The 24399-nt window shown below is 35.3% G+C and overlaps 2 protein-coding genes across 3 annotated transcripts; both read right to left on the reverse strand.

Annotated features, from left to right (window-relative positions):
• Positions 1-2167: 2167 nt before the first annotated feature.
• LOC129953809 (probable ATP-dependent RNA helicase spindle-E) lies at positions 2168-24194 on the reverse strand. The gene is made up of 18 exons (XM_056067285.1): positions 23784-24194; positions 23429-23704; positions 23211-23360; positions 22909-23148; positions 22721-22834; positions 6438-6637; positions 6044-6204; positions 5813-5979; positions 5403-5733; positions 5204-5337; positions 4540-5144; positions 4306-4456; positions 4020-4241; positions 3623-3964; positions 2991-3557; positions 2812-2933; positions 2535-2753; positions 2168-2468 (listed from the first exon to the last, which is right to left on the reverse strand). The coding sequence occupies exons 1-18, from the start codon at positions 23976-23978 to the stop codon at positions 2333-2335; spliced, it is 4332 nt and encodes a 1443-aa protein (XP_055923260.1). The 5' UTR covers positions 23979-24194; the 3' UTR covers positions 2168-2332.
• Positions 13074-14799, reverse strand: LOC129953810 (tubulin beta-2 chain). Of its 2 annotated transcripts, none has more exons than XM_056067286.1 (2): positions 14654-14799; positions 13074-14581 (listed from the first exon to the last, which is right to left on the reverse strand). In XM_056067286.1, the coding sequence occupies exon 2, from the start codon at positions 14547-14549 to the stop codon at positions 13209-13211; it is 1341 nt and encodes a 446-aa protein (XP_055923261.1). In that variant the 5' UTR covers positions 14550-14581; positions 14654-14799; the 3' UTR covers positions 13074-13208. The 2 variants fall into 2 exon arrangements, with proteins under 2 accessions (XP_055923261.1, XP_055923262.1); XM_056067287.1 differs by having other exon boundaries at positions 13074-14601; positions 14654-14744.
• Positions 24195-24399: the final 205 nt, after the last annotated feature.

Here is a 24399-nt window from a genome sequence, read left to right on the forward strand (position 1 = left end):
CGTACACGTTTCCCTGAAAATTTCACCTGTCAATATTCCCTCCAACTCTGTATTGCCCTCTGCTGCTGTTGTTCTGGCCCCTATTTTGGATAAAATATCTGCTATTATTTTGTTGTGGCCTGTGAAATTTGAAAAGCTATTGACATTTCGTTTGAAGTTACCTCTGGGGTTACTTCTATCTCTCTGTAACCTATTAAAATGCATTATTTGTTTTGATTTCTAATTCTACTTGTACAGCATCTGAAAGCTTTGTTGGCCTTGGAGCTGTCTCTAGTGATTTGTATGGTTCTGTTAGACCATTCTTGTAAGCTGTCATTCCAATCTGACCATTCAATTTTATTATTACTTCCCTTTGCTCATCTCCTTGTCCAAATTTGGAGTTCATTTAAGGGGGTATTCTGGTCTAGAAATAAAAAAAAATCGATTTTTTTTTTCATATTTTCATAGTTTAACTATTTAAGAATATTTATACGAGAGGATTTTCCCAAATTCAAATTATTTTCGGAGAAATAAGTATTTTGCTGAGCAGCCATCCAAATCGGTTGGGCTGCAACTAATCGAACAAGAGACATAATGGGGTACTTTAAACGCGTTTTTCTCAGAACTGTCTTTTTGAATCTGATATCCACGATTTCTCAGGTTCTGCCCAACCGATTTACTTGACATTTTAAGAGAGTCTTCTTTAGGGACTTGTCTACGTCCGGAACTACGGTCATCTCCAAACTATCATTTTTACTATTTTTAACAAATAGAAAAATGTTCAAAATGTGGTACATTTTGTAAAAAAAAATGTTTGTAAATTTTCCGTAGTTCCAGACATTGCGACATTATTGTAGAATAATAATCTTTTAGTTTTTGATTTCAGTTTTCTAGGAGAGTTAAAATCGTGGGTATGGTCACGCACCAAATTTTTGAGACGCACCACTCCATCAGCTGATAACTAACGGAATTTTGATTTTTTTTTTTGTATGCTTCTAATGTGAATAAATAATATATACAAAAATTAATGGCCAAATTGTTGCTGCTTTTTTTTACAGCGCTTCAAAAATTATCTAAAGCTCATGTCTCTAGACCAGAATACCCCCTTAAGGAAGCTAATAGTGCCTCTATTCGTGAACCGTAAGTCAGAACTGATTGATTTCCTTGATAACATTTCGAAAGTGCATTGTGTAACATAGATGCAGATTTATTTGATTTGTAAGCAGTTTGTAGTATCATCTTCAAATCTTTAAATTTTGTTGGCTTATTTTCCCTAAGAATTTTATTTTTTACTGTTTCTGCAAGCTTGGTGGCTAGAATGAACTTTATTAATGTTTCTTTTTGAGTGTCATCCTTAAGAGTGTCGTTGTAGAATTCAATCAAACCCGAAAAATTATTTAGATCCTTTTGATCTCCTCGAAATTTTGGTATTGCCTTTGAGGCAGTAATTTAATCGAAATCGCCATGTTTTTTTTACTAATGTTTATTTTTGGATTAGGCTGCGAACTAGTATTTTTAATTTTTAAAAAACTATTTATCTGTTAAACTATTTTTTCATATTTATCTTTTAATTCTTTAATGTCCTTCAGGTCTGCTTTTTTTGTAATTTCTTTCCATGCCTCGTCAATTTGTTTGTATTTTGTATGTATTCTTCACTATATGTTCTACCTGGGGACTTTTTTAAATTTTTTAATAACTTGTCTAATTTTATATATTTTTATTGTTTATAAAAAATGTACATATTTTTTTTATTAAACATTACTAATATTTTTTAAAGCGTCTTTTCTTTCTAAAAAAAAAATCCAGGAACTATGAGAGTGGAGACGATAGGGAAGTAGAAAATGGTAGGGACCTAATCAGGTCCAAGTGAGAACACATCATTAAATTGGTTTAAATCTCAGACTTTTGTCTAATATTAAATTATATGGAATTGTTTCATAAAGCTTATTGCGATGTCTTTCTTAATGGCCAAATTTGGCATCAAATATAAATCGTTTCTATATTGTTGGACGAGATAAACTTTCTATGGGACCTTAAATTTAAAATTCCATATAAAATTTAATTTCCCATTTCGCTAGCCATACTAGAAACCTTAATTTGGTTATTGTTTTATAAAAGTGTTTCTTCGCGATCGTCACATACATTTAGTCAACACACATTATTTAAAAACAGTATCAATTAGAACTAATTCAGATAGAAAGTTTCAAAATATTTTATTACGTATGTATGTAAATAAACGAACTTAAAAACATTTTAATTCATGTAAGGCATTGACAACAAAAAAATAAAGATTTATGTTTATAAAAAAAAAAAATATGTATATGTATGTATATAAAAAGAAAAGTATACTACGTTAGTGAGGAGCTTTAAAATTAATTTGATATTCTCTATCTCTATGGAGTTGTGAGAGTAAATGAATTCTTAAATGAACAATGTTTTCCAAAGTTTGGTCACAAAGTTGACAGGTTATTGCCACTACAGATCCATCACTAAAAATAAAAAAAGAAACAATTATTAGAATTTAACAAAGAAATAAAAGCAATTTCAAGTCATACAATTGCTTCATTCTATGTAATTCACGGCAATGCACATTCAGGGCGTGCATACGATCGAATGATTCATCGTACAAACGTAGAGCAGAATGCATGGGAAAAATACACCTGGGTCCATAAATAAGAGGACTTTCAATGACATCTTTTTCGTCAGGTCGTACCCAAATATGATCCTGAGAATCCACATGCGTTTCTATATATTTGCGAGTTTTACTCAAAAGCCTTTAAGATGAAATAAGAGATAAGTTTAAATCACCAATGACTAAGTAAATTTAATTACTTTATAATAAGACTCTTAATTTTAGCCGCAAGATCAGCACGAATATTGGGCGAAACGGTTGGTTTATCATCGCCTGGATCTGTGTACAAAATTGTGTCCATCGAGTAACGAATTTGATTTATCTAAATAATTTATATTCATCATAAAGTCGGTCATGTTCTCCGAAATAATCATCTTACCAATTCCAGATCGGAAGTTAAAATCTCCGAGTCCAAGTGCAACACCATGTCGTGCTCTTCAAACAACGATTTATAGTTTTCATCATGTCCAAGCCCAGCTAAAATCGACACGTACTTAGATTTGCTGGAGTTCCTATGAATCTGCATAGTCGGACAAAATATTAAAGTCATCAGAGATGCAAAACCATGAATGTTTGGCATAAGGGTGGTTTGACGTGCTGTGAGCGAACTTCGATCCACCGACTCAGAAACACCAGCAGCCACAATTAACCGTTCATGAACATCCTGAGGATCAGCATCAACTAGAATTGAGTTAACTGATTCCCTCTCGACATGTACACCCTTCCAAGCACCTACACGAGTTGCAGAGAAGATTTTGGCTTCCAGCGGACTAAATGGACCTCGAAGAAAGATATTATTTAAACACAACTCTGGTGGTGGCGGATCGATTTCTAAGTCAACTTCTGGTTGAATAGATCGCAAATACTCCTCGTTCTGTTTGGAAAAATCTTCCTGCATAATTCTTTCAGCAACTGACTGTTTTCTCATACGTAAGTCATGATCAGTCTAAGGATAGTTAGAAAATAAATATATTATGAAAAAAAAAAACATTTATGTTGGTTCAGTCTTACCTTGGACATGAAATTCTCATCAGATTTTCGTGCTAAGCCTTTTTCGACGAGAATATCGTTTACAGTAGAGTTACCTACTTTAATGATGACAGAAGTCACGCTATTCACCACAGAATATACCTCCAATTCAACGACACCAGTGTCCGCAACTTCTTGCATATATTCCATGGCTTCGTCCAACCACTTTCCACTGGGACTTCTCACTGAAGAAGGCTGAACCATTGCTAGACAGCATTCATAAACACGAGGTGGAATATCAATAAGATATTCAGCTTCGAAGCTTAAACGACGCAATTCGGTGAAGTTGACAACAGAAGTGTTACCAAAATCAATGAAAAGTACCTAAAAACGATCATGATGGAATTAACATTCAAATAAAAAAAAACATCGAACTTACCCGGAATTCCAAATGCTGTCGAGAACTGTGTATAACCTGCACCACTTTTGCGCGATAATACTGATTTTGAAATGGTGCAGCAAGTAGCATACCCTTTGAGACTGCAGAAGCATTTCGGAATTTACGTTCATCAGCTTCAGGACAATTTAACAATGCTGTGATTTCTTTGAGACGTTCCATTTCTGTAAGAGGTTGGAAGTAGAACTTTCCACAATGTTCAATCTGGAATATAAGAGTTTCTGTTTATTTTGTCTGACTGTTTAATATTCATTTTTGTCGAATTTACATGCGTCAAATATCCACGTGTCTGTTTGGTAAAAACGTTTGGAATAACTACGAGTTCTGGGTTTTTGATCTGTTTCTTTGTTGGAATCCACGTGCCTTCAAACATAACACCAATTCCACGTTCTTCAGCATAATTTATTCCTGATCTAGCACTGAAATGAAAGAAATATAAACATTAAATTTGAATGCTTTTCAGTTCAGTCTTTACTGCAATTACTTATATGCGAATACTTACTCCATTACTTTAATGACAGTAGGAAGTTTTAAATGTCTCATTTTAATTGCTTTGTACACCTCCAACCGCACACTGCCAGGAACTTGAACACGATTACTACTTTCTCCCCCATATTCATCTTCGGGATCACTCTTAAATGTCACCAAAACTTTTTCACTTCCTGGCTGGAAACGTACATCGATATTTTTCGGATGTATTCGGGCTTGCTTGAAAAGGTCCTTAATTGATTTCGAATACAACTGGCCAATATGTTTTGTGTTAAAATTATTAAAGTAAACCGTGCTACATGGATCATGGCCAAAAATAGTATGATAAGTGGATCGTTCAGCTTCTGAATTATTTAAATTCGAACGCAGAAAATAGTATGGATAGAATGCGCCAGCTATCACAATTTTCAAAATTATTGTCTTTTCCCGATCAAGCCAATGAATGCGCTGATAGGCGGTTGTCTCTTTGATGCCCAAACCTTCTAGACGTTCCTTTAATTCCATAACAAGTAAGTGCATTTCTTTCATGGAACGAATATTTATGAAATAGCGATCAGCCCAGGTATATTCGCCAGATTCTTCGTTCATATTATGTTGTTCGCGCATCGTACACCAAACCTGATATTTGTTTCAATATTGTATTATAATTTCAAACAACTGAAAAATATCAGACTCACCCGATAAGCCTTAAGGATGGCAAATAAATCACTGCCTGAAGCATCCGCCCAAGCTAATTTTTGAGAGTAAGCTGCCAATTCGCCTCTTTTTTTGTCAGAGAAAGTGAAAATCGATTTAACACTCAATCCAGCAGCTAGATGAAAAAAATATATATTTTTTTTGTTTAAATTATAAAACACATTTAAATAAAAACTTTACCAATTATAATAGCTTCTTCAAGAACACTATAAATATAACCGAAAATAATCAAACGGCTGACACGAATATCCAAAGGTAAAGCAGCCATTACTCGACCAACAAATGATAAGTCACCATCTTGGATTGAATACTTTGCATTTACTGTTTTGTAAAGAGCACCTACTTCTTTGAGAACTAATATAGTATTATGGACGTCTGAGAGGTTTGGTGGGGTCATTGCTAGGGCGAGTATAACCGGCGGGGGTTCCATATCAAGAAGTTTTGCTTTTAGAACCAAAGTCTCTAAAGGACAACGAACCATTTCTGGTATTCCAAATTCATCCAAATAATTCTAATAAAATAAATATAGTTGAAATTGTTTATTTTGTTTCCATCTAGTGATTATGTAGATAGCAAAAAAGCGCTCTCACCAAATAAAATTGTTTCGATATCATTCTATACACTCTTCCGTTCATAACACGTCCAGCACGTCCAGCTCTCTGGCGACAATTTGCACGCGATGCCCAATGCAATTGTAATGATGTAAAGTTTGTACTTGTGTCAGTTATTAGAGATTTTGTCAAACAAAAATCAATTACTAAAAGAATACATATATATATTTTTTTATTATGATTAATTGTTTGGTTTTGGTTTTGAAATACCATATTTAACATCAGGTACTGTAATCGAACTCTCTGCAATGTTTGTAGCCAAAATAACTTTGCGGTGACCTGGTGGAGCACGATGAAAGATTTTTTGTTGTTCGTCAGGTGAGATCATTGAATGTAAACGAATTGGCATCAGTTTAACACCGCTACCTTGCCTAAAAAGTAAACAAACATTTTAACATTGTTTTTTACATTCCAAACGAATTGAAAGCACACAGAAAATACAGTGATCTCCAAAACATAACCATAGCATTTATCTACAGTTTTTTTAAAGTGTGTAATAAACTAAAAATTGTAACTAACAAATGCTCTTAACATAATAATAAGTTTGGCGTTATGATATGTTTGACCCAAAGTTTTCATGTGTTGTTATTATTATAATGCTTACATGTTTTGAATTGTCTCAAGTTTCTTATCCATTCTATCAATTTCATTTATACCTGGAAGAAATATGAGGATAGAAGTCTTTTGATTTGGATTATTTGAGCTTTCATGGCTTTCAATATTTTCTATAACTATTATTAATTTTAAAGCAAGTTGGTACATCTCATTACTGATTCCGGGTTCTTCGTAGTCTATTTGAACGTTCTAAAAGAAAAAAGAAAACAATGTTTAGTTTTGATTGTATTATTTATAAATTGTTATCTTGTATTATTAAAATTGTCTACAAATTATTATTATTATTTTATTACAATGTAATGTATTACAAGATAATACAATTTAAATCACTAGCTCCAGGACTATCAGCTTAAAATATAAATAAAAGAGTTTACACGAATTGAGAAAAAGTTAAATAAGCTTATCTAGATTTAATGTTTTTAATATTTTATAGACTAATTTTATATTTTCTTTAGATGGATTTTCCATAATATTTAGGATAGATTTGTTTTTAATAAATTTAGGAAGAATATGGTGGATGGTGAGTATTTCTCTGTTGTTGCAGAAGAGGCATATTGGTGGATCTTTTTTCTCGAATATGTGGCTGTGGGTGATCTTTGAGTGTCCCATTCGGAGTCGTATAAAGCACCGAATCATGGATGTTGAGCAATTTATTGGATATTCTGCCAGTTGAGCTTAATGCTGTTGTATTAATGGCGGTATGTTGCCCATTCCTTTCGTCTTATTTTTAGGAAATGTTTTTTTATCGTTATTGATGTGTATTTTTTGTTTGGTATAAAAGACGTTAGGAAGGGTTCTTTGGGTGCCTGTGTAGCAATTTCATTGGCAAACTCATTGCCTTTGATGCCGACGTGCCCAGGTATCCATAGAAGTTTTACTCTATCTTTGTTTGCGATGAGTATATCTCTTATGTATGTATATTATGGTTGGTGAGTTGCTGTTTATGTTTTTTACAGCGTTAAGGGTAGAGAGACCATCAGTACATATAATTGTTTTTTTTTTTTTTTTTTTTTTGTCGCTGAAAGGATTGCAAGGGCTATGGCAAACAGATGAGAATTCTAGCAGTGTACTCTTGTGTAGAATTCGTTCAGATCCATCAACTACCGCGAAAGTAGTACCATACTGGTTTTTGGTGCCATCAGTGTAAACGAAGTTCCAGTTTGCGTTTTTTTTTTATAATTAGCAAACACTAAAAGGGTTTTTTATGCCTTTAATAAGCCAAAGGCACAGTGTGAGCATTAGGAAAAGAGGGAAGGGTTGGATAGGAGGTGTCGGTGTACATTGGTTTTAAATTTCTGAACATTGCAATGACAGGGAAAGATAGAGCGTGGCAAGGCGTTCCACATTCGCGTAGTACGGCTAAAAAAAGAATCTCTGTACATCATAGTACGGCCGAAGTTTGGCGGAAGGGTAAACTGATGGGCATTCCAAGAAGCGCGGGTATTACGGTTAAATTGTTAAAGGGGAGGAATGCAACTGGCTATTTCACTAGAGCATAGTCCGTTAAAATAACGGTAAAAAGGGTAAGGCAAGAAACCTTGCGTCGATGTTCAAGTGATGTAAACGAGTTGATGATGTTAATGTCACCAATCATTTTAAAAGCTCTTTTTTTAATACTGTCCAAGAGGCTTAAATAAGTTACTGGAGCACCAGCCCAGAGGTGAGAGTTATATTCAAGTTTCGGACGTATATAGGTTTTGTAGATTGTAGCCAGATCAGACAGAGAGAAAAATTTCTTGCAACGTCTCAAAAAACCTAGACATCTTGCGGCATTTTTGGCAACATCGCGTATGTGGTCGCTCCACAAAAGGTGGATAGTGGCAAAGATTGTTTATCTCGCTTTAACGATGCAAGACAGCATTGCGTTTTCGAAGCATTAAATTCCACACGATTTTGTATTCCCCATTGTACAATGCTGTGTAGGTCGGAATTTAATCAGCTAATCATATTTTGTCGTTGCAGTTCCACATCCGAAGAGGAGGGTTGTGAGTCTGGAAACGAATATGAAAAGCTAAGAGTGCTATCGTCAGCAATGTATTGGATTAGAAGTAGCAGACATGAGATCATTTATAAAAATGAGGAAGAGTGTCGGAGATAAAACGGAGCCCTGGGGCACACCAGCGTTTATTTTATGAGTTTCAGACTTGAATCTGTCCAAAACAACTTGTATTGAACGGTTCGAAAGAAAATTTCTAATCCAACGAAGAAGAGATTCGTCGATACCGAAAGCACGCATTTTTGATAAGAGAGCAAGATGCCAGACGTTATAAAATGCCTTTGAAATATCAAGTGCAATAATCTTACTTTCTCCAAAACGATGTAAAGATCTGTTCCACTGTTCGGTGAGATGAACCTCAAGATATTTCTTAAGCTGATAATTAATCAGCGTTTCCATGACCTTAGAAAGAAGGGACGTTAGTGCTATCGGTCGGTAATTTGTGGGAGAAGAAGATTCGCCTTTTTTTGGGATTGGCTGAACAAATGCAGTTTTCCAACTGCTCGGGACGAGCCCAGAAGAATAGGATATATGGAAAAGCTTACGCAGTGGTTTTGCTAGCGTGGAAGAACACCTCTTCAGAATAATAGCGGGATACCATCTGGGCCAGCGGATTTATGAATGTTGGGATCTTTAAGAAATCTCGCCACAGTTCGTGTACGAAAAAAGATTGGTCAGATCATTTACGCGTTCAAGAACTGGGGGAGTCATGGCACTATCTGGTAAGGTGGAATTTTCGGCGAACTGCCTTGCAAATAAGTTGGCTTTATTAATAGAGCTAACTAAAGGAGTGTCATTGACAACAAGCGTAGGAACCGAGGAAGAATTCTTCATGTTTTTTATAAATGACCAAAAATTCTTATTGCCTTTGGGACATTGCAGTATTTTTCGCCGTAATTTTTGGTCATGTAAAAATTTGGTCCTTCGAATATAAACGTTGCAGGCCTTCCTGGCTTGCTTAAACTTTTTCCGGTTTTAGTGTTAAATCTGTAAAAGCAGCTCTGTAGATTTTGTTGTTTGTAGAATTTTTCGGTAGTTTGTTGAGTTCAGTGGTGATTGAGTTTCGTGTCAGGAGCCATGGAGATTCTTTTGTTGCGTTGTTGAATGTTATTGAAAGTTCAAAATGTTATGCGAATGAGAGGATGTTATTAATTGTTGAAGGACATTTGAGGGTTCTTTTCCCCCTTTTGAATGTTTGTTTTGACACTTGTGTTATTGGTGAGTTGGGTTGGCTCTTAGGGCGAGGCGTATTGCTATGTGGTATTCAGGTTTGAAAAGTTGAAGATTAGATTTCGAGCATTTACCATAAATTGCAAGCCCGTAGTCGATTTTAGAAATAATGATTGATTTTATAACTTTAAAACATTGTTAGTATGAGAACAGCTAGATTTTTTTGTTAGGTATTTTATTATATTTTTCCTGGTAGCTAGGGTTTTCTTAAGATACATACAGTGGTTCTTAAAACTAAATTTGTTATGAAAGATGATTCCAAGAATTTTTAAAAAGTTTAAATTACGAATATCGATATTTTTAAAGTTAACGTTTATATGTTTGGTACAACTTGTTTTTCGGCATATACATATGTAGGATATTGCTTTTATTGAAAGATATGACTGAGCTAGATTCCGTGCACCAGTTATTGATGTTAGCAAGAATACTTGAAAAATAATCTATTATTTTTGGAATTTCTTTTTTTTTCGTACAGTTTGATATTTAGGTAGTATGTTACTTATTTCGTTAAAAGATAAAGATGACCACTGAAAGTGGTGAACCCTATGGTATGCCATTTTCGAGATCATTAAGACTTGAAAATTAATTGTGTACGGAACTTTCTGTTGGTTAAAAACGATTAAATGTATCCGAAAATTTTAGGTCCTACTCTCCATTTTATTAATTGGTTTAAAACGACGTGAATACCAATTTTATCAAACGCCTTTTCAAAGTCGATTGATAAAATTGAGATATGGTTTTTTGTAGATAATGACGAGGCTATATATTCGTCAATGTATAAAAGGGCGTCAGTTGTTCCACGGTCATGTTTAAAAGCGACGTGATTTTTGCTAATTAGATTTTTTTTTTCGATGAACCACTGGACTCTCTTGGAAATTATTTTTCCCAAAAGTTTTCCAATGGAAGGTAGAAGAGAGATAGGGCGATAGCCGTTTAGTTCGAGAGGGTTTTTATTTGGTTTTGAAAAGGTATGATCGTAAAATGTTTTCCCTATTTGTGGAATAATTCCCTCATTGAAGATTTGGTTGTAAAGGGATAAGATGCGAGGCTTGAAAGGCAGAGGGGTATTTTTTAACATAAAGTATGATACGCGATCGAAACCCGGCGTTTTACCCTTGACTAGGTGAAGGCAATTTTCCAGTTCGATTAAATTTATTGGTAATTCAATCAGATTTGTTGATGTTGACAAGAGCTTTGGAGATGGATATATTTGCAATGAGGTGTGCTTAGCTTGAAAGAATTCCGCGGGTAAGTTATTATCATGCGATTGCTTTGCCCAATAGTTTGCAAAGTGGTTGGCAATTTCTGAGGGTTCAGTGAGAGTTTGTGAATCAGTTTTGATAATTTTAATCGAATATGGCGTGTAATTGCCCAAAAGGACTTTAATGTCGGACCAAAGTTTTCTGGGTGAAGAGTAAGGGTTTATATTACTGGTAAATTTTTCAAAGCATTCTTTTTTTGCGGTTTTGGCGGCTTTACGAAAATGGGTATTGGACTTGCGGTAGTGTATTAGGTTGGCATCTGTCGGATGTTTTTTAAACATCTTCCAGGCGTTTTGTTTTCTGTTCCTCAGATTGCTTATTTCTTTGTTCCACCAAGGGACATGGGTTTTATTGGCTTTATTTCGAGAATATTAGCTGCAGCTTTGATGGATTTGAGAATTCTGGCGGCTTCTTGATTGATATTTGGTGATATTTGTCTTTCAGAGGAAGAATATGAAACGCTTGTATTAAAAAGGTCCCAATTAGCTTTATCTGTTTGAAATTTTGGTCGAAATTTGAAAACATTATGTTCTGAGTCCATTATTATGTTGATTCCAGTCCCGTGCTTAGCCGTGGCATTTGCGGGGAGATTAGAAAATAAACATTGTATTGTTTGGGTGACTAATTTGTAAATTTGTTTGGATCTTGGTTAATTGGTATTAGAGTTTCTTGGAGTGAGATGATTGATGGATTTTGATCTTTTATTAATAATTGCAGCTCGTGTTAATTATTAAAAAAATCGTTTATGTTCCATTGCAAAACTTTAACCATCATTTAAGGGAGAGCAGCCCTTGGACACAACATGGTTTTTTTTATAATAGTGTGCAAAGGGTAAAAGAAAAAGGAAGGTAGTTTAAGATTTAGTTTTAAGTGAGCACCAACACTATAAAACATTTCTAAAGAAAATTTTTGCAATTCATCTATTAGTAGTCATGGCATTCATGTAGTTTTGGAATTATGCAAAGTTTACTGGCCACCCTGCATTTATATAACACTCTGCAAAAATGATTTCAAATGTAAACAATTAGGAAGAAAAACCTGAAACGCGCGGCAGTAAAAAGGTTTTATCTCGGAAATCGGTAAGAAGCATAGTAAGATGCTTGAAGTCCTTACCACATTTGCCTCAAAAAATTAAAATTTGAATAAAAGTGTGGACACATTCAAAAGAATATTGAGAAGAAATCATCTCAACGCCAGAAGCCCAAGAAGTCCCACTTTTAACAAAACAGAGAAGAGGAGATACCGATGCATATTGGTCTTAAAGTTCTGAACATCAAAATGGGAGGGAAAAACAGAGTTGGCCCAAGCTTTCCACATTCTCGATGTGCGATTTAGGAAAGAATCTCTATACTTGACAGTACGCACGAAATTGAGCTCAAGGTGAAACTGATGAGCATTCCTGAAATTGCGAGTACTACGGCTGAATCGATTAAGGCTAACCCAAGATAACATTGTTTGTAAAAATATCAATAAAACAACGAAAGGCGTGAAACATTGCGGCGGTGTTCTAGCGATGTAAATGTTTCGAAAGCCCTTTCTTGTATTCTATCCAAGAGATTTAAACTTGTTTTAGGGGCACCTGCCCATGCGAATTATATTCAAGCTTTGGACGGATGAAGGCTTTGTAAATTACAGTTAGATCAGAAGAAGAAACATTTCTTGCACCGTCGGAGAAATCCTAAGCACCCGGAAGCATTTTTGACAATATCAAATATATGATCATTCCATAAAAGGTGATCTGAGATACACATACCAAGTACTGACAGCTGATTAGTTTCCTAGATGCAAGTGCCATTCATGAATATTGGTATCGTGGGTGTGTTACGCTTTAACGACTGGAGACAGCATTGAGTTTTCCAAGCATTAAATTCTACACGGTGAATTTCAGACTAGAAACCATCCAATACAACTTGTATTGAACAGTTAGAAAGGTAATTTCTAATCCAACGAAGAAGAGATCCATCAATACCAAAAGCACGCATTTTTGATAAGAGAGCTTAATGCCAAACTCTATTAAATGCTTTTGAAATATGAAGTGCAATAATCTTACCTTAAAAAAATGGTTGCAGTTTCAAGATCGACCGTCATCCTACTGTGCCCTACTTTGACTCTAGAAATTCAGTAAAAAAAAATAAAATAAAATACATATAAATGTATTGTATGTAATGCAGTGCATGAAAAATATACATATTTTAAAGAAACATTACATAATTTTTATAAACAAACTTTTAATTTAATTTTGAATGATACTAAACAGTATTGAAAGATTTTCCTATTCTTCCCCACCACCTTCTTCTTCTTCATCGAATTCACCTTCTTCATCTGCTGTTGCCTCTTGATATTGCTGATATTCTGAAACTAAATCATTCATATTGCTCTCAGCCTCAGTGAATTCCATTTCGTCCATGCCCTCTCCAGTGTACCAATGTAAGAAAGCCTTTCGTCTGAACATAGCGGTAAATTGTTCTGATATCCGTTTGAAGAGCTCTTGAATAGCAGTTGAGTTGCCAATGAATGTTGCTGCCATTTTAAGACCCCTAGGCGGAATATCACACACGGCTGTCTTACAATTATTAGGAATCCATTCAACAAAATAGCTGCTATTTTTGTTCTGAATATTAAGCATTTGTTCATCCACCTCCTTCATGGACATTCGACCTCGAAAAATAGCAGCCACGGTAAGATACCGACCATGTCGGGGATCGCAAGCAGCCATCATATTTTTCGCGTCAAACATCTGTTGAGTGAGCTCGGGGACTGTTAGGGCACGATATTGCTGTGAACCTCTGGAAGTCAAAGGGGCAAATCCGGGCATGAAAAAGTGCAGTCTAGGAAATGGGACCATATTTACGACCAATTTCCGTAAATCAGCATTTAGTTGTCCGGGAAACCGCAGACACGTCGTCACACCAGACATAGTTGCTGAAACTAAATGATTTAAATCGCCATATGTTGGAGTAGTAAGTTTCAGTGTGCGGAAACAAATGTCGTACAATGCTTCATTATCAATGCAATAGGTCGCATCTGTGTTCTCCACCAATTGATGGACACTCAAAGTTGCGTTGTATGGCTCGACAACAGTATCAGAGACCTTGGGAGATGGAACCACAGAAAAAGTATTCATAATTCTGTCGGGATATTCCTCTCGAATTTTTGATATAAGCAAGGTTCCCATCCCTGACCCAGTTCCTCCACCCAACGAGTGTGTCATTTGAAATCCTTGCAAACAATCACATCCCTCAGATTCTTTTCGTACGACATCCAGAACAGAATCGACTAGTTCAGCACCTTCGGTGTAGTGACCCTTGGCCCAATTGTTTCCAGCACCAGATTGACCAAACACAAAATTATCTGGTCGAAAAATTTGACCAAATGGTCCAGATCGTACTGAATCCATTGTGCCTGGTTCCAAATCGACCAATATTGCTCTGGGCACATATTTTGCACCGGTTGCCTCATTGTAATAAACATTTATCCGCTCCAATTGTAAATCACTATCGCCGTAGTAAGTTCCAGAAGCGTCAATACAATGTTCGTCGGATATAACCTCCCAGAATTTTCCTCCAATCTGATTGCCACATTGACCTGCTTGAATATGAACAATTTCACGCATTTTCTTGAATTATTTTTTAACCACGAACGTTTCTGAAACAAATGCAATTGCTCTCGATAAATAATTAATAGAATTCGTTTTACAAAAATAAACAAAATTCTTACCAATATCAGGAAAAGCAAACTTATTTATTCTAATTCTAGATTTTTAAAGGCGATGAATCGTTTTTTATTTATGAAAAAGTATATATTTTGATTTTAATTTCTCATTGCCTTCTAGAAGATTGTGAGTATAAAGTTATAGTTGTGTAAAGTGTTTTTGTAAATTAATCTCACGGTTGTTGTATAGAAATTAGAATTCACTAATCAGCGAACTGTTATTGTCAATTTATGCAATAAACTTAACATTTTCGTAATGGTAAATTACACAAATAGGAAATTTCTGAAAACTATACAAAATTTTCTACCAAAGCTCGGAGTCGGTGACCGTTACTTTTAGAGAGTTATGAATTTCATCGCAAAATCATCTTTAGTAATAAAGCTTATTCTATGCTCAATATGCAAAATATGGTTTATTGGTCGGATTCAAATCCACTTTTTTTTGCTTCATAAAACACGGTTTAATGGACAATAAATAAATGTTGGTGCGGTTTGCATGCAAGCGGCGGTTTTGGGTTATCGCATCATGATTGCTCCTTTTTGCCAGAATTACAAGACATGGACTTGAACGACAGGTGGTTTCAACAGCATTGTGGCACAAGCCATAAAGCATACCTTATAATCGATTTATGGAATAATAAGTTTGATGTGCGTGTTATATCAAAATATAAGCTAGTTGATTTACCGCCTTGTTTGTGCGACTTAACGCCTCTAGACTTCTTGGTTTGGAGGCTACATTAAGTCGTTGGTTTAAGCCAACAAGCCAAAGACGTTGGAAGAACTCATACCCAACATTGAACGCAACCGTTTTCGAGTCATCGAAAATTAGGTCCAACGAATCAACGGCTGCAGACGTGTCAGCGTTGGCCACATGAACCAAGTCGAGTTCCATTTAAAAATGTTTTGATTGATTTAAAAAAAAGTTAACAAGTCCTTATTGGAGAACCCGATATTTGTAAATTACTCTACGTATACCTTCGTTGTGCGCACGCCCCTACAGAAGAGAAGGATGACAACACCAAAGATATGTTCTTCGAGCTCTTGGACAAAATATATGAGCAGTGTCCTAGATACGATATTAAAATTGGCCTGGGCGATTTTAATGCCAAGCTAGGAAGGGAAGACATCTTTGGTGAAAAAATCGGAAAGCGAAACGTCGTGGTAGCCAGTGCGCGTTTTCCATACCTCAACATTCACAAAGGAACTTGTAGTCCTCCAAATCAATCTATTGTCCACCCTATTGACCATATTGCTATCGAATCCAGATACGATTCCAGCATCATGGATGTTCGAACTCGACTCGGACCACTACCTCTTTGTAGCCAAGGTGGCACTTCGGGTTTCCAGACCCAAGGCAAACAGGGAGATGCTGGGAGAAGATACAACGTCGAACGGTTACAATCGCAAGAGATCGCCAAATCCTTCTCCGGGCGAGTTACAGGTAACCTCTCTCGAAGTTCTCTGCCGCCACACAATGTATCAAAATCCAGCGACGACATGTGATGTGCAGTGTTTCAAGAAACCATGATGAGGAATGTCGACAGGCAAATGCGGCCAACAACAGGCACGCAAAGCGGCGCTGCATAAAAGGACGAGAGCTGCTCATGACCTCTATGAGCAGAAGAGGCGAGAGAAACACCGACTTTTCATAAGGAAAAAGAGAGGGCATGAGAAGCGTGCGGTAAAAGATGTTGAGAGGTTTAAAAGCAGACGAACCGAATTTCGCTGTCAGATAGGATGACCCATTCAACGTAGACGAAGAAAGCAAATGTTAACGTCTAAAGGCCTTCGTCAACAACCTGATAGGTCCTTATCAGTGTCGTTTTAGACCAGGAGAGTGCACAGTCGCTCAAATATTCACATTACGCAGAACATGGAAAAAAACCTAAGATAACCAAATCGAGAACCACCATCTTTTCATCGATTTTAAGGCCAAAACAAAGTACAAGCTGCCGTCAAGAAAGGACCTACAACACCGACGTCTTGGTCAAAACGTCACCATCGACAGACGTAACTTTGAGGTAGTCAAGGACTTCGTCAGAAAACAACACCAGCGCTGAGATCAAAGGCAGAATAACTCTAACCGCTGTTTCTTTGGGCTAAGAAAGCAATTGAGTGGTAAAGTCCTCTCTCGAAAGACCAAAGTATCGCTATATAAGACCCTTATCATCCCCGTCCTGCTATACGAAGAAACATGGACTATGACAAAAGCGGATAAAAGCACCTTGGGTGGAGGAGAAGATGAAGTTTAAAAGATCAATAAAAATACTTTCTCCTATGTTTCATATATGTATATAATGTACAGTACATGTTTAATTTCAGGCATATCAAATATATAGTCTAGAAGTTTTGCCTCAAATTCGTTTCCAAGGTCTAAAATTCCGGGTCGGTTGTTGATTTGTGTAAACAAAAGTAGTAAGAGTATTTTTAAGAGCTAGGTAGTTGAACAAGTATTTCTTAACTTATTATGATGGAATGTAATTTGTTTTCTTTAAAATGTATTTAACTTAAATAATTACAAAAAAGACAAACTTATTTTATTCTATGACTATACTTAAATTTCAAATTTTATATGCATACTATTAGGAACACGGAAAGAAAATACCTTATCGAGCAGGAAAAAAATGAATGCTAGCTTTAATAACGCGAAACCCAATTTCGACAGACTTGAAATAGTTCAAAGAACTTACAGATTAACTCATAAGCATTAACAGGATCCCTTCAAGAGTCTAAATTAGTGACGAAGTCCTCTGCTCAATGTTCAAATTCTGTCTACAAATGGCCAATCGCTGGAGACACGAAAGCTAAACATATTCCATATTTAGAGCCATCACAAATTTTAGCTTCTAGTTTTGCTGTTATACCAACGATACAACTTAACTGTTCAATTTATTAATATTATGCTTACTATTCTTCTAGAAGCCCTGGTGCTACTGCTAGGAGTTTTAACTACTCCCTTCTATTACTAAATATTGTACATAAGTAAATTAGTGCTATCACTTATTCCATCGCAATCGGAAACTTTTACGAATTCCGACAAACCGTATCACGAAATCCACTTGAACGAATAGGGATTCGTAAAAGTTTCCAACTACAATGGAATTCGTGATATGGCCGATTTTATATATAATATTTTGTGCAAAACAGATTATCCACTGTTAATTAACGGAAGAGATTGCCTAAACTAATAATTATTCCATGTAAAAATAATTGTGTGCTAATTTAACTGCATTTATTACGACAAAGTAAAATGTTTGTAAAGGTTAAACAACAAAAAAACAGCTTAAGTATTAAAATTGTTCTGTCCCAACAATTAAAAGCGAAACTTAATAACAAGGTGTTGCTTTGAAAACCAAGTCAAAAAAGGTTTGCGCTCTTTTATTAAAACGTAAGGGGACTTCTAAACAAGACTGCTGACTCCCAATCATTTTCACACGACATATTTGTTTTGACAGAAACGTGGCTTAATTCAAGCTTGTACGACACAGAACTTTTCAGTCAAGAGTTCGAAGTTTACAAAAACGATCGTCATGTTGGTAATGCAAAGAATTTAGGTTGAGGTGTTCTCATAAAAAAATACATATTTCTCTTCTTCTGTATCTTTTCCATTTGAAATATCAATTGAACTGGTATGTGTAAAGATAATAATACAGACTAAGATTTTTTTCATTTTAAACGTCTACATTCCTCCAAGAAGTTTAGAGTCTGTTTATAACAATCTTTCCTTTGCATTAGACTATCTTATAAATTTTTCCAGCTCTGACACCAATATTTTACTTCTAGGTGATTTTAATTTACCACAAATTGACTGGATTCCATCCGAATACGAATCCTGCCTTGAAGCCTCTCCTTCTTCTTCACAATTAAAACTATCTCTTCTCGATAAAGACCTTTTTACTGGCTTATAGCAAAAAAGCTTTTCTTCTGACGCTATTAGTACTCTTGTTCTAGAATCTAGATCGGGAATTACTAATATTGATAAATATCACCCCCTTGGACATTTTTTTTGACTTATGTAATCGACTTACTGAACACAATAATTCCTATCATTGCTTATATAATTTTGATTTCAGAAGAGCTAATTTCCAGCAGTTGTCCGAAGATTTAACCATTTCTGGAATTGCTGATACATTAGCATTTTCTAACATTGACGAAGCAATTTCAAATTTTTATAAGATTCTTAATTATTGTTTAGCAAAAAAAAATTACCCTTAAAGAAATCAAGAAATACAAACTTTAGCCACCCTTGGTACACGAAAGAATTGCGTTTACTGCGTAACAAAAGAAATAACGCATGGAAAACGTATCTCAAAACTCTGTCTCCAATCAACTTCTCTTTTTATGTTGAACTTTTTAAGTCTCTTTCTAATTTTGTATATGCTTGTTATGTTACTGATATGGGCACCTCTTTGAAAGAGAATCATACAAAATTTTGGAATATTGTAAACTCAAAAAAAAATCAGATGGCTTTCCAGTTAACTTCACTTACAAGAACCTTTTATTAGATAAAACTATTGATATCTGTAACGAATTCGCAACAAATTTTGTGAGTCATTTGTTAATAGCCCTGAACAAGTTGATGAAGTATATTTTCATAATCTTCACTCCTCAACGATCGACCATATATTTTCACTATACAACATAGTTGACTATTATCTTCAGAACAAGAAAAAACTGTATGTGTTTTTCGTTGATTTCCGTGCAGCCTTTGACTCCGTCACCCGTGATCACCTCTTCTATAAGTTATCCACGATTGGTTTGTCAAGCAAAATAATAAATACGCTAAGAGCACTGTACACCAACAACACAGCTTATGTTTGGGACGGAAAATCTATCTCCGATGAATTTAGAACAGAAATGGGACTCAAACAAGGATGTATCCTAAGTGCTTTGCTTTTTGTCTTATATATAAACGACATAACAGATGCTGTTGGCGGTGGTATCTCGTTTGGAGGAATCAAAATACCAGCCCTAATGTATGCAGATGATATAGTTTTCTTCTCGGAAAGAGTAGATGGCTTGCAACTTATGATGAACAAATTGAAGGACTATTGCAAATGTTGGAACCTACAAGTCAACTTATCGAAATCGAAGGTAATGATATTCAGAGGTGGTGGTGGCAGAAATGCTAGAAATGAAAAGTGGTCTTATAATGGGGAAACGGTAGAAATAGTGCGAGAATATAAATACCTCGGGGTTTTATTTACTTCGAATCTTAACATGAAAAAACATCTAGAAGGAAAGTTGAAAGAAGGAAAGCGTGGAATTTCAGCAGTTTGGGAACGCTGTTTCAAAAATAGATGTATTGAGCATAGTGCTAAGCAAAAACTTTTTCGATCTACAGCGTCAGCTATCCTTCTATATGGCTCCCAGGTATGGGGATACAACTCTTTCGAACTATTTGAAAAATGCCTCCGATACTTCATCAAAAGAATATTTTGTCTTCCAAATAATACACCAAACTACATGCTGTATCTTGAGACAGGAGTCGCTCCAATGTTTATGGAAACATTATACCTACATTTTAACTACATCGTTAAAATTTTCGAAATGTCAGATGAGAGATTGCCAAAAATCATACTGAAAAACACCATTAGAACATCAGGAAGTATGCCAACAGAGTGGAGAAATCTTGCGGCTTTCTGTAACTCAACGCTAACGGTAAATCAAAATGAACAACTCGTTTTGCTCCAGGAAAAGTTCAAAGCGTTATTAGAACGATTTGGAAAAGCGCTCTATGACAGATACTTATCCGAGGCACGAGAGTCAACCTTTAGAAGCTACTACAGTCGGTTGATTTTTGACAATAGACTTAATACATATTTCCTCAACTCGAACCAATTACATAAGATTAGTATTATCTTCAAAACACGAGGAGAACTTCTCCCTCTCAATTTTATTCCCCACCGTCCTGACCTGCCAATACTCTGCAGTCTGTGCAATCGCAACGAACGTGAAGACATAAAGCATTTCATCGCAATTTGTCCAATTTTAAATGAGTTTAGGATCAGACACTTCGGTAAACAAAGTCTGAATGATACTGAGCTGCTTGACATACTAAACGGATCCGTTGGATGGGATGCACTTTACTCGTATGTTGTTGCTGCGCTTCGATATAGAAATTGTATAGTAAACGAAGATTTCTAGATACCTAAAATTGTTATTTGCTATAATTTTGTTTTAACCATTGCCACTATAAATATTATTTGTATATTTCAAAATGTCAGTCTGGTAGACGGCCATAGGCCAAACCATTGTGACTTAAGATAAGCTTTTGTTGACTATATAACAAATTGTTACTTTGTACTTAAAATGAAATAAAGAGTCATTAAAACTAAAACTAAACTAACTAATCTTCACTCCTTTTCACAAACTAGCTGTAATCACACCTGTGCTACAGAGTACAGTCCTTGATCTTTTATCTGCGTTGAATGATGACTGTTCAGCCGGTCCCGATGGTATTTCACCGAAAGTATTAAAAAAGTGTAGTAATGCCTTAGTTGAGACCTTACGTTCTGGCATATTTGCCAGTATATGGAAAAAGTCATTTCTAACACCAATTTTCAAGAAAGGTAACAAGTCCATTGCAAAAGCTTTCTTGCATTCCTAAATTGTTTGAACAAGTTGTTTGTGAAAGTGTAGCATTCTTTAGCAAGAATCTCATTTGCGAATAGCAACATGGTTTTGTGAAAAAAGATCAATCGTAATCTCCTTACATTTTCCAACATACGTTCACACGCTTTAGAACAAGGTTATGAAGTTGACTGTGTATACACTGACTTTTCTAAAGCTTTTGACCAACTTAGCCACGGAATTATTTTATTTAAACTTAAAGCTGTTAGTTTCCACCATTTTTCTAAGCTTGGATTAAATCATACCTTGAAAACATATCCTATTAGGTAAAATTTAGAAATTGTCATTCTGTACCTTTTGTTGCTCAATCTGGTGTTCCCGAGGGAAGCCATCTTGACCATTTTATGTTCATCCTGTCTATTAACGATGTATCGTTATGTCTACGCTCAAGTGAACTTCTCATTTTTGCTGACATAAAGATTTTTAAAATAATAAAGTCCAACCATGATCGTATTCTTTTACAAGCCGACATTGATAGTTTCACATTTTGGTGTGGGAAAAAAACCTTTCACTCAACCCTTTAAAATGCCAGACGATAACTTTTACTAAAAAACTTATCAGTACTATATTTGACTATTATATATCACAGCAAAACCTATGTCGCGGCTGTTCCAGCTTAGAATTTACACATCACATTAATTTCATTGTTAATAAAGATAGTTCTATGCTTGTTTTTATAAAACGCTGGGCAAAGGAGTTCAATGATCCCTATGTTACTTTTTCTTGAATATGCTTCGAAGGTATGGACTCCCTATTACGAAATTCATAGAAAACGTATTGAATCAATTCAACATAATTTCAATCGCTTTGCCCTAAAGGGTCTTCCTTGAGATGATCCTTATGATCTGCCTCTCTATGAACATCGTATTCTGCTTCTTCAAATGCAATCTCTATATAAAAAGCGTCTTAATAATGACTTAGAGTATTTTTTCATCAACTCATTAATGGTTAAATTGATGCACCTTATTTGCTATCTTGTGTACATTTGATTTTATAAATATTGACTTTCATAGAACTAACTTACAACTTACAACTGTTCATCGAAAAGGTGGGATTAAAATCATTGTTAAGAACCAGTGCTCCACTATCGTAAACGTTCTCATTTTATTTTTTGTTCTGTAATAGTTAAATGTTACTTATGTTTTGTATTTTGTGCGTGTGTTAGGCTATAATTGTATTATCTTTTACTAACAACTAACACATGCACCTATGATCGTATTTTGACGCTTGCTTTAAGCTTACTACTTTCTGAAAATTCTGAAGTGTAAAAAAAAATTTTAAAATGTATGTTTTTGAGTAAAGCATAGGATGCCTCTCTTTGAACCTTGTCCAAATTAATGCTCTTTGAATTCTTGTATTTTTTTGACCAAAATTGTCTATTTTGTGAAACACAATACAGACAGCTTTTTCCCGCTATATTTGAAATAATTTGGTACTTACATTATTAATTCTGGATAATTCACAAAGGTAGTGCTCTTTGACGACAAAATTTCTTCTTGAATCCACCTTAATTACTGGCGCGGGAGTTCTTCCAAATCTAAAATAGTCTGCAAACTATATAAAATTAAAGTAAAAATTAATAGAATAAAACGCTGAAATTTTCTTAGTGGAAAAGTAATATTTTTTACCTCTCCGGTATTGATTGTGGCCGACATAAGAATCACTTTTACATTCCTTGAATTTGTCATCATCAATCGGCGAATAACTATCAACAAAAAGTCCATATCCTGGTCACGTTCATGGACTTCATCCAAAATAATATGCGTGTAGTTTCTTAGAGATTTTTCTTTAATAAGTTTTTGCAAAAGAACACCAGTTGTACAGTATAAAAGGCGTGTATCTTCTGACATGTTAGCATGTAATCCAACCTGAAGAAGTAATACGTGCTTGGTTAATATGAAGAATATTTGCATTGTATTGCAAAACCAACCTGATAACCAATGATACTTCCTTCTTCCCATTTGCGCTGCGAACAAACACGACGGGCAATACTTATTGCAGCTATCCGACGTGGCTGGGTTACGATTATGTTTACGCGCTCACGGCGTTTATAAGCGTCTTCAAGAATGTACTGCGGCACCTACATAAGACCGTAAAAAAACTTTAGACTCTTCATATATAAAACATAAACAGGTAGGTATTATTCACTTGTGTCGTCTTTCCACATCCTGTATCACCCTCAAGAACGACAACACGTCTTTGACGTATTGTCTCAATGATTTCCTTATGAGAGTCATGAATTGGAAGACCATCATTCCATTGCATATTGAAATGGTATTTATCATAGACAGGATCATCAGTTGGTCCCGGCTTTTTGTCTTCAATGCCATCTTCGTCGTCATCAATGTCATCCAAAGTTTCCATTTCTGATAGCATAGATGACTCGGCGTAGGTAGATGGTGGGCCTGCAGCAACATTTTCTTCCTACACAAGGAGCAATAGATTTTTAAATAGTAAAAGGACAGGCTGCAAAGAACAATGTCTTGAACCAGACATAACTCACCTCCATCATACGCTTCTTCTCAGCAATGCTGTACTCGAGAGCATATTCATTTCCTTTTTCTTCACGTTTGACTATTCGAGGGTCAATGGATGTTTGTGGATAATAAGTTGTCGTCTGGCCAGTGAGGCAGCCAGTCGGCACAGTTACTCGCTCAAATTTTTTAGAAAAGTCGAAAAAATCATTTATTTCATCCATGGCTTAGTACAGAGTATTTAGTTCTGATTTTAAAATGTATTAGTAAAATAAAGTTAAACAATGTAATTTTTCATAAATTCACTCGGCTTTTGTGCCGTTGTCCTGCAAGAATAAACCAAATTTTAATTCCAGTTTCGATCTTCGATCAGAAGCAACCAAGTATCAGATTTTAATTGTATGGAATATACGAAAAATATGCACTCTACACAAAATACAGTTATTTGATGTTTTCTTCTTGTTTTGTTGTTGTTACAAAACAAAATGTGATGATCAAATCAGAGATGGTATACTTTAGTCCCTGAATGCTTTTGAATCATGACAGTTCTTTATGATATGACAGCACATACAGGACAGCAGTCTAAAGGCCATTGAAGTTGGTTTGTATAGATGCAACCTGCAACTTTGAGAAGGCATTACAAAA

This window comes from Eupeodes corollae, chromosome 1 (assembly GCF_945859685.1).
Source record: "Eupeodes corollae chromosome 1, idEupCoro1.1, whole genome shotgun sequence".
Lineage (NCBI taxonomy): Eukaryota > Metazoa > Arthropoda > Insecta > Diptera > Syrphidae > Eupeodes > Eupeodes corollae.

Excerpts from the sequence above, each read along its gene's own strand:
- LOC129953810 (XM_056067286.1), bottom strand. The coding sequence starts at position 14,549 with ATGCGTGAAATTGTTCATATTCAAGCAGGTCAATGTGGCAATCAGATT.
- LOC129953809 (XM_056067285.1), bottom strand. The coding sequence starts at position 23,978 with ATGGATGAAATAAATGATTTTTTCGACTTTTCTAAAAAATTTGAGCGA. Across the intron at positions 3,558-3,622 it reads ATGAGAATTTCATGTCCAAG|ACTGATCATGACTTACGTAT; the intron begins GTAAGACTGAAC and ends AACTATCCTTAG. Across the intron at positions 2,934-2,990 it reads TAACTTCCGATCTGGAATTG|ATAAATCAAATTCGTTACTC; the intron begins GTAAGATGATTA and ends TAAATTATTTAG.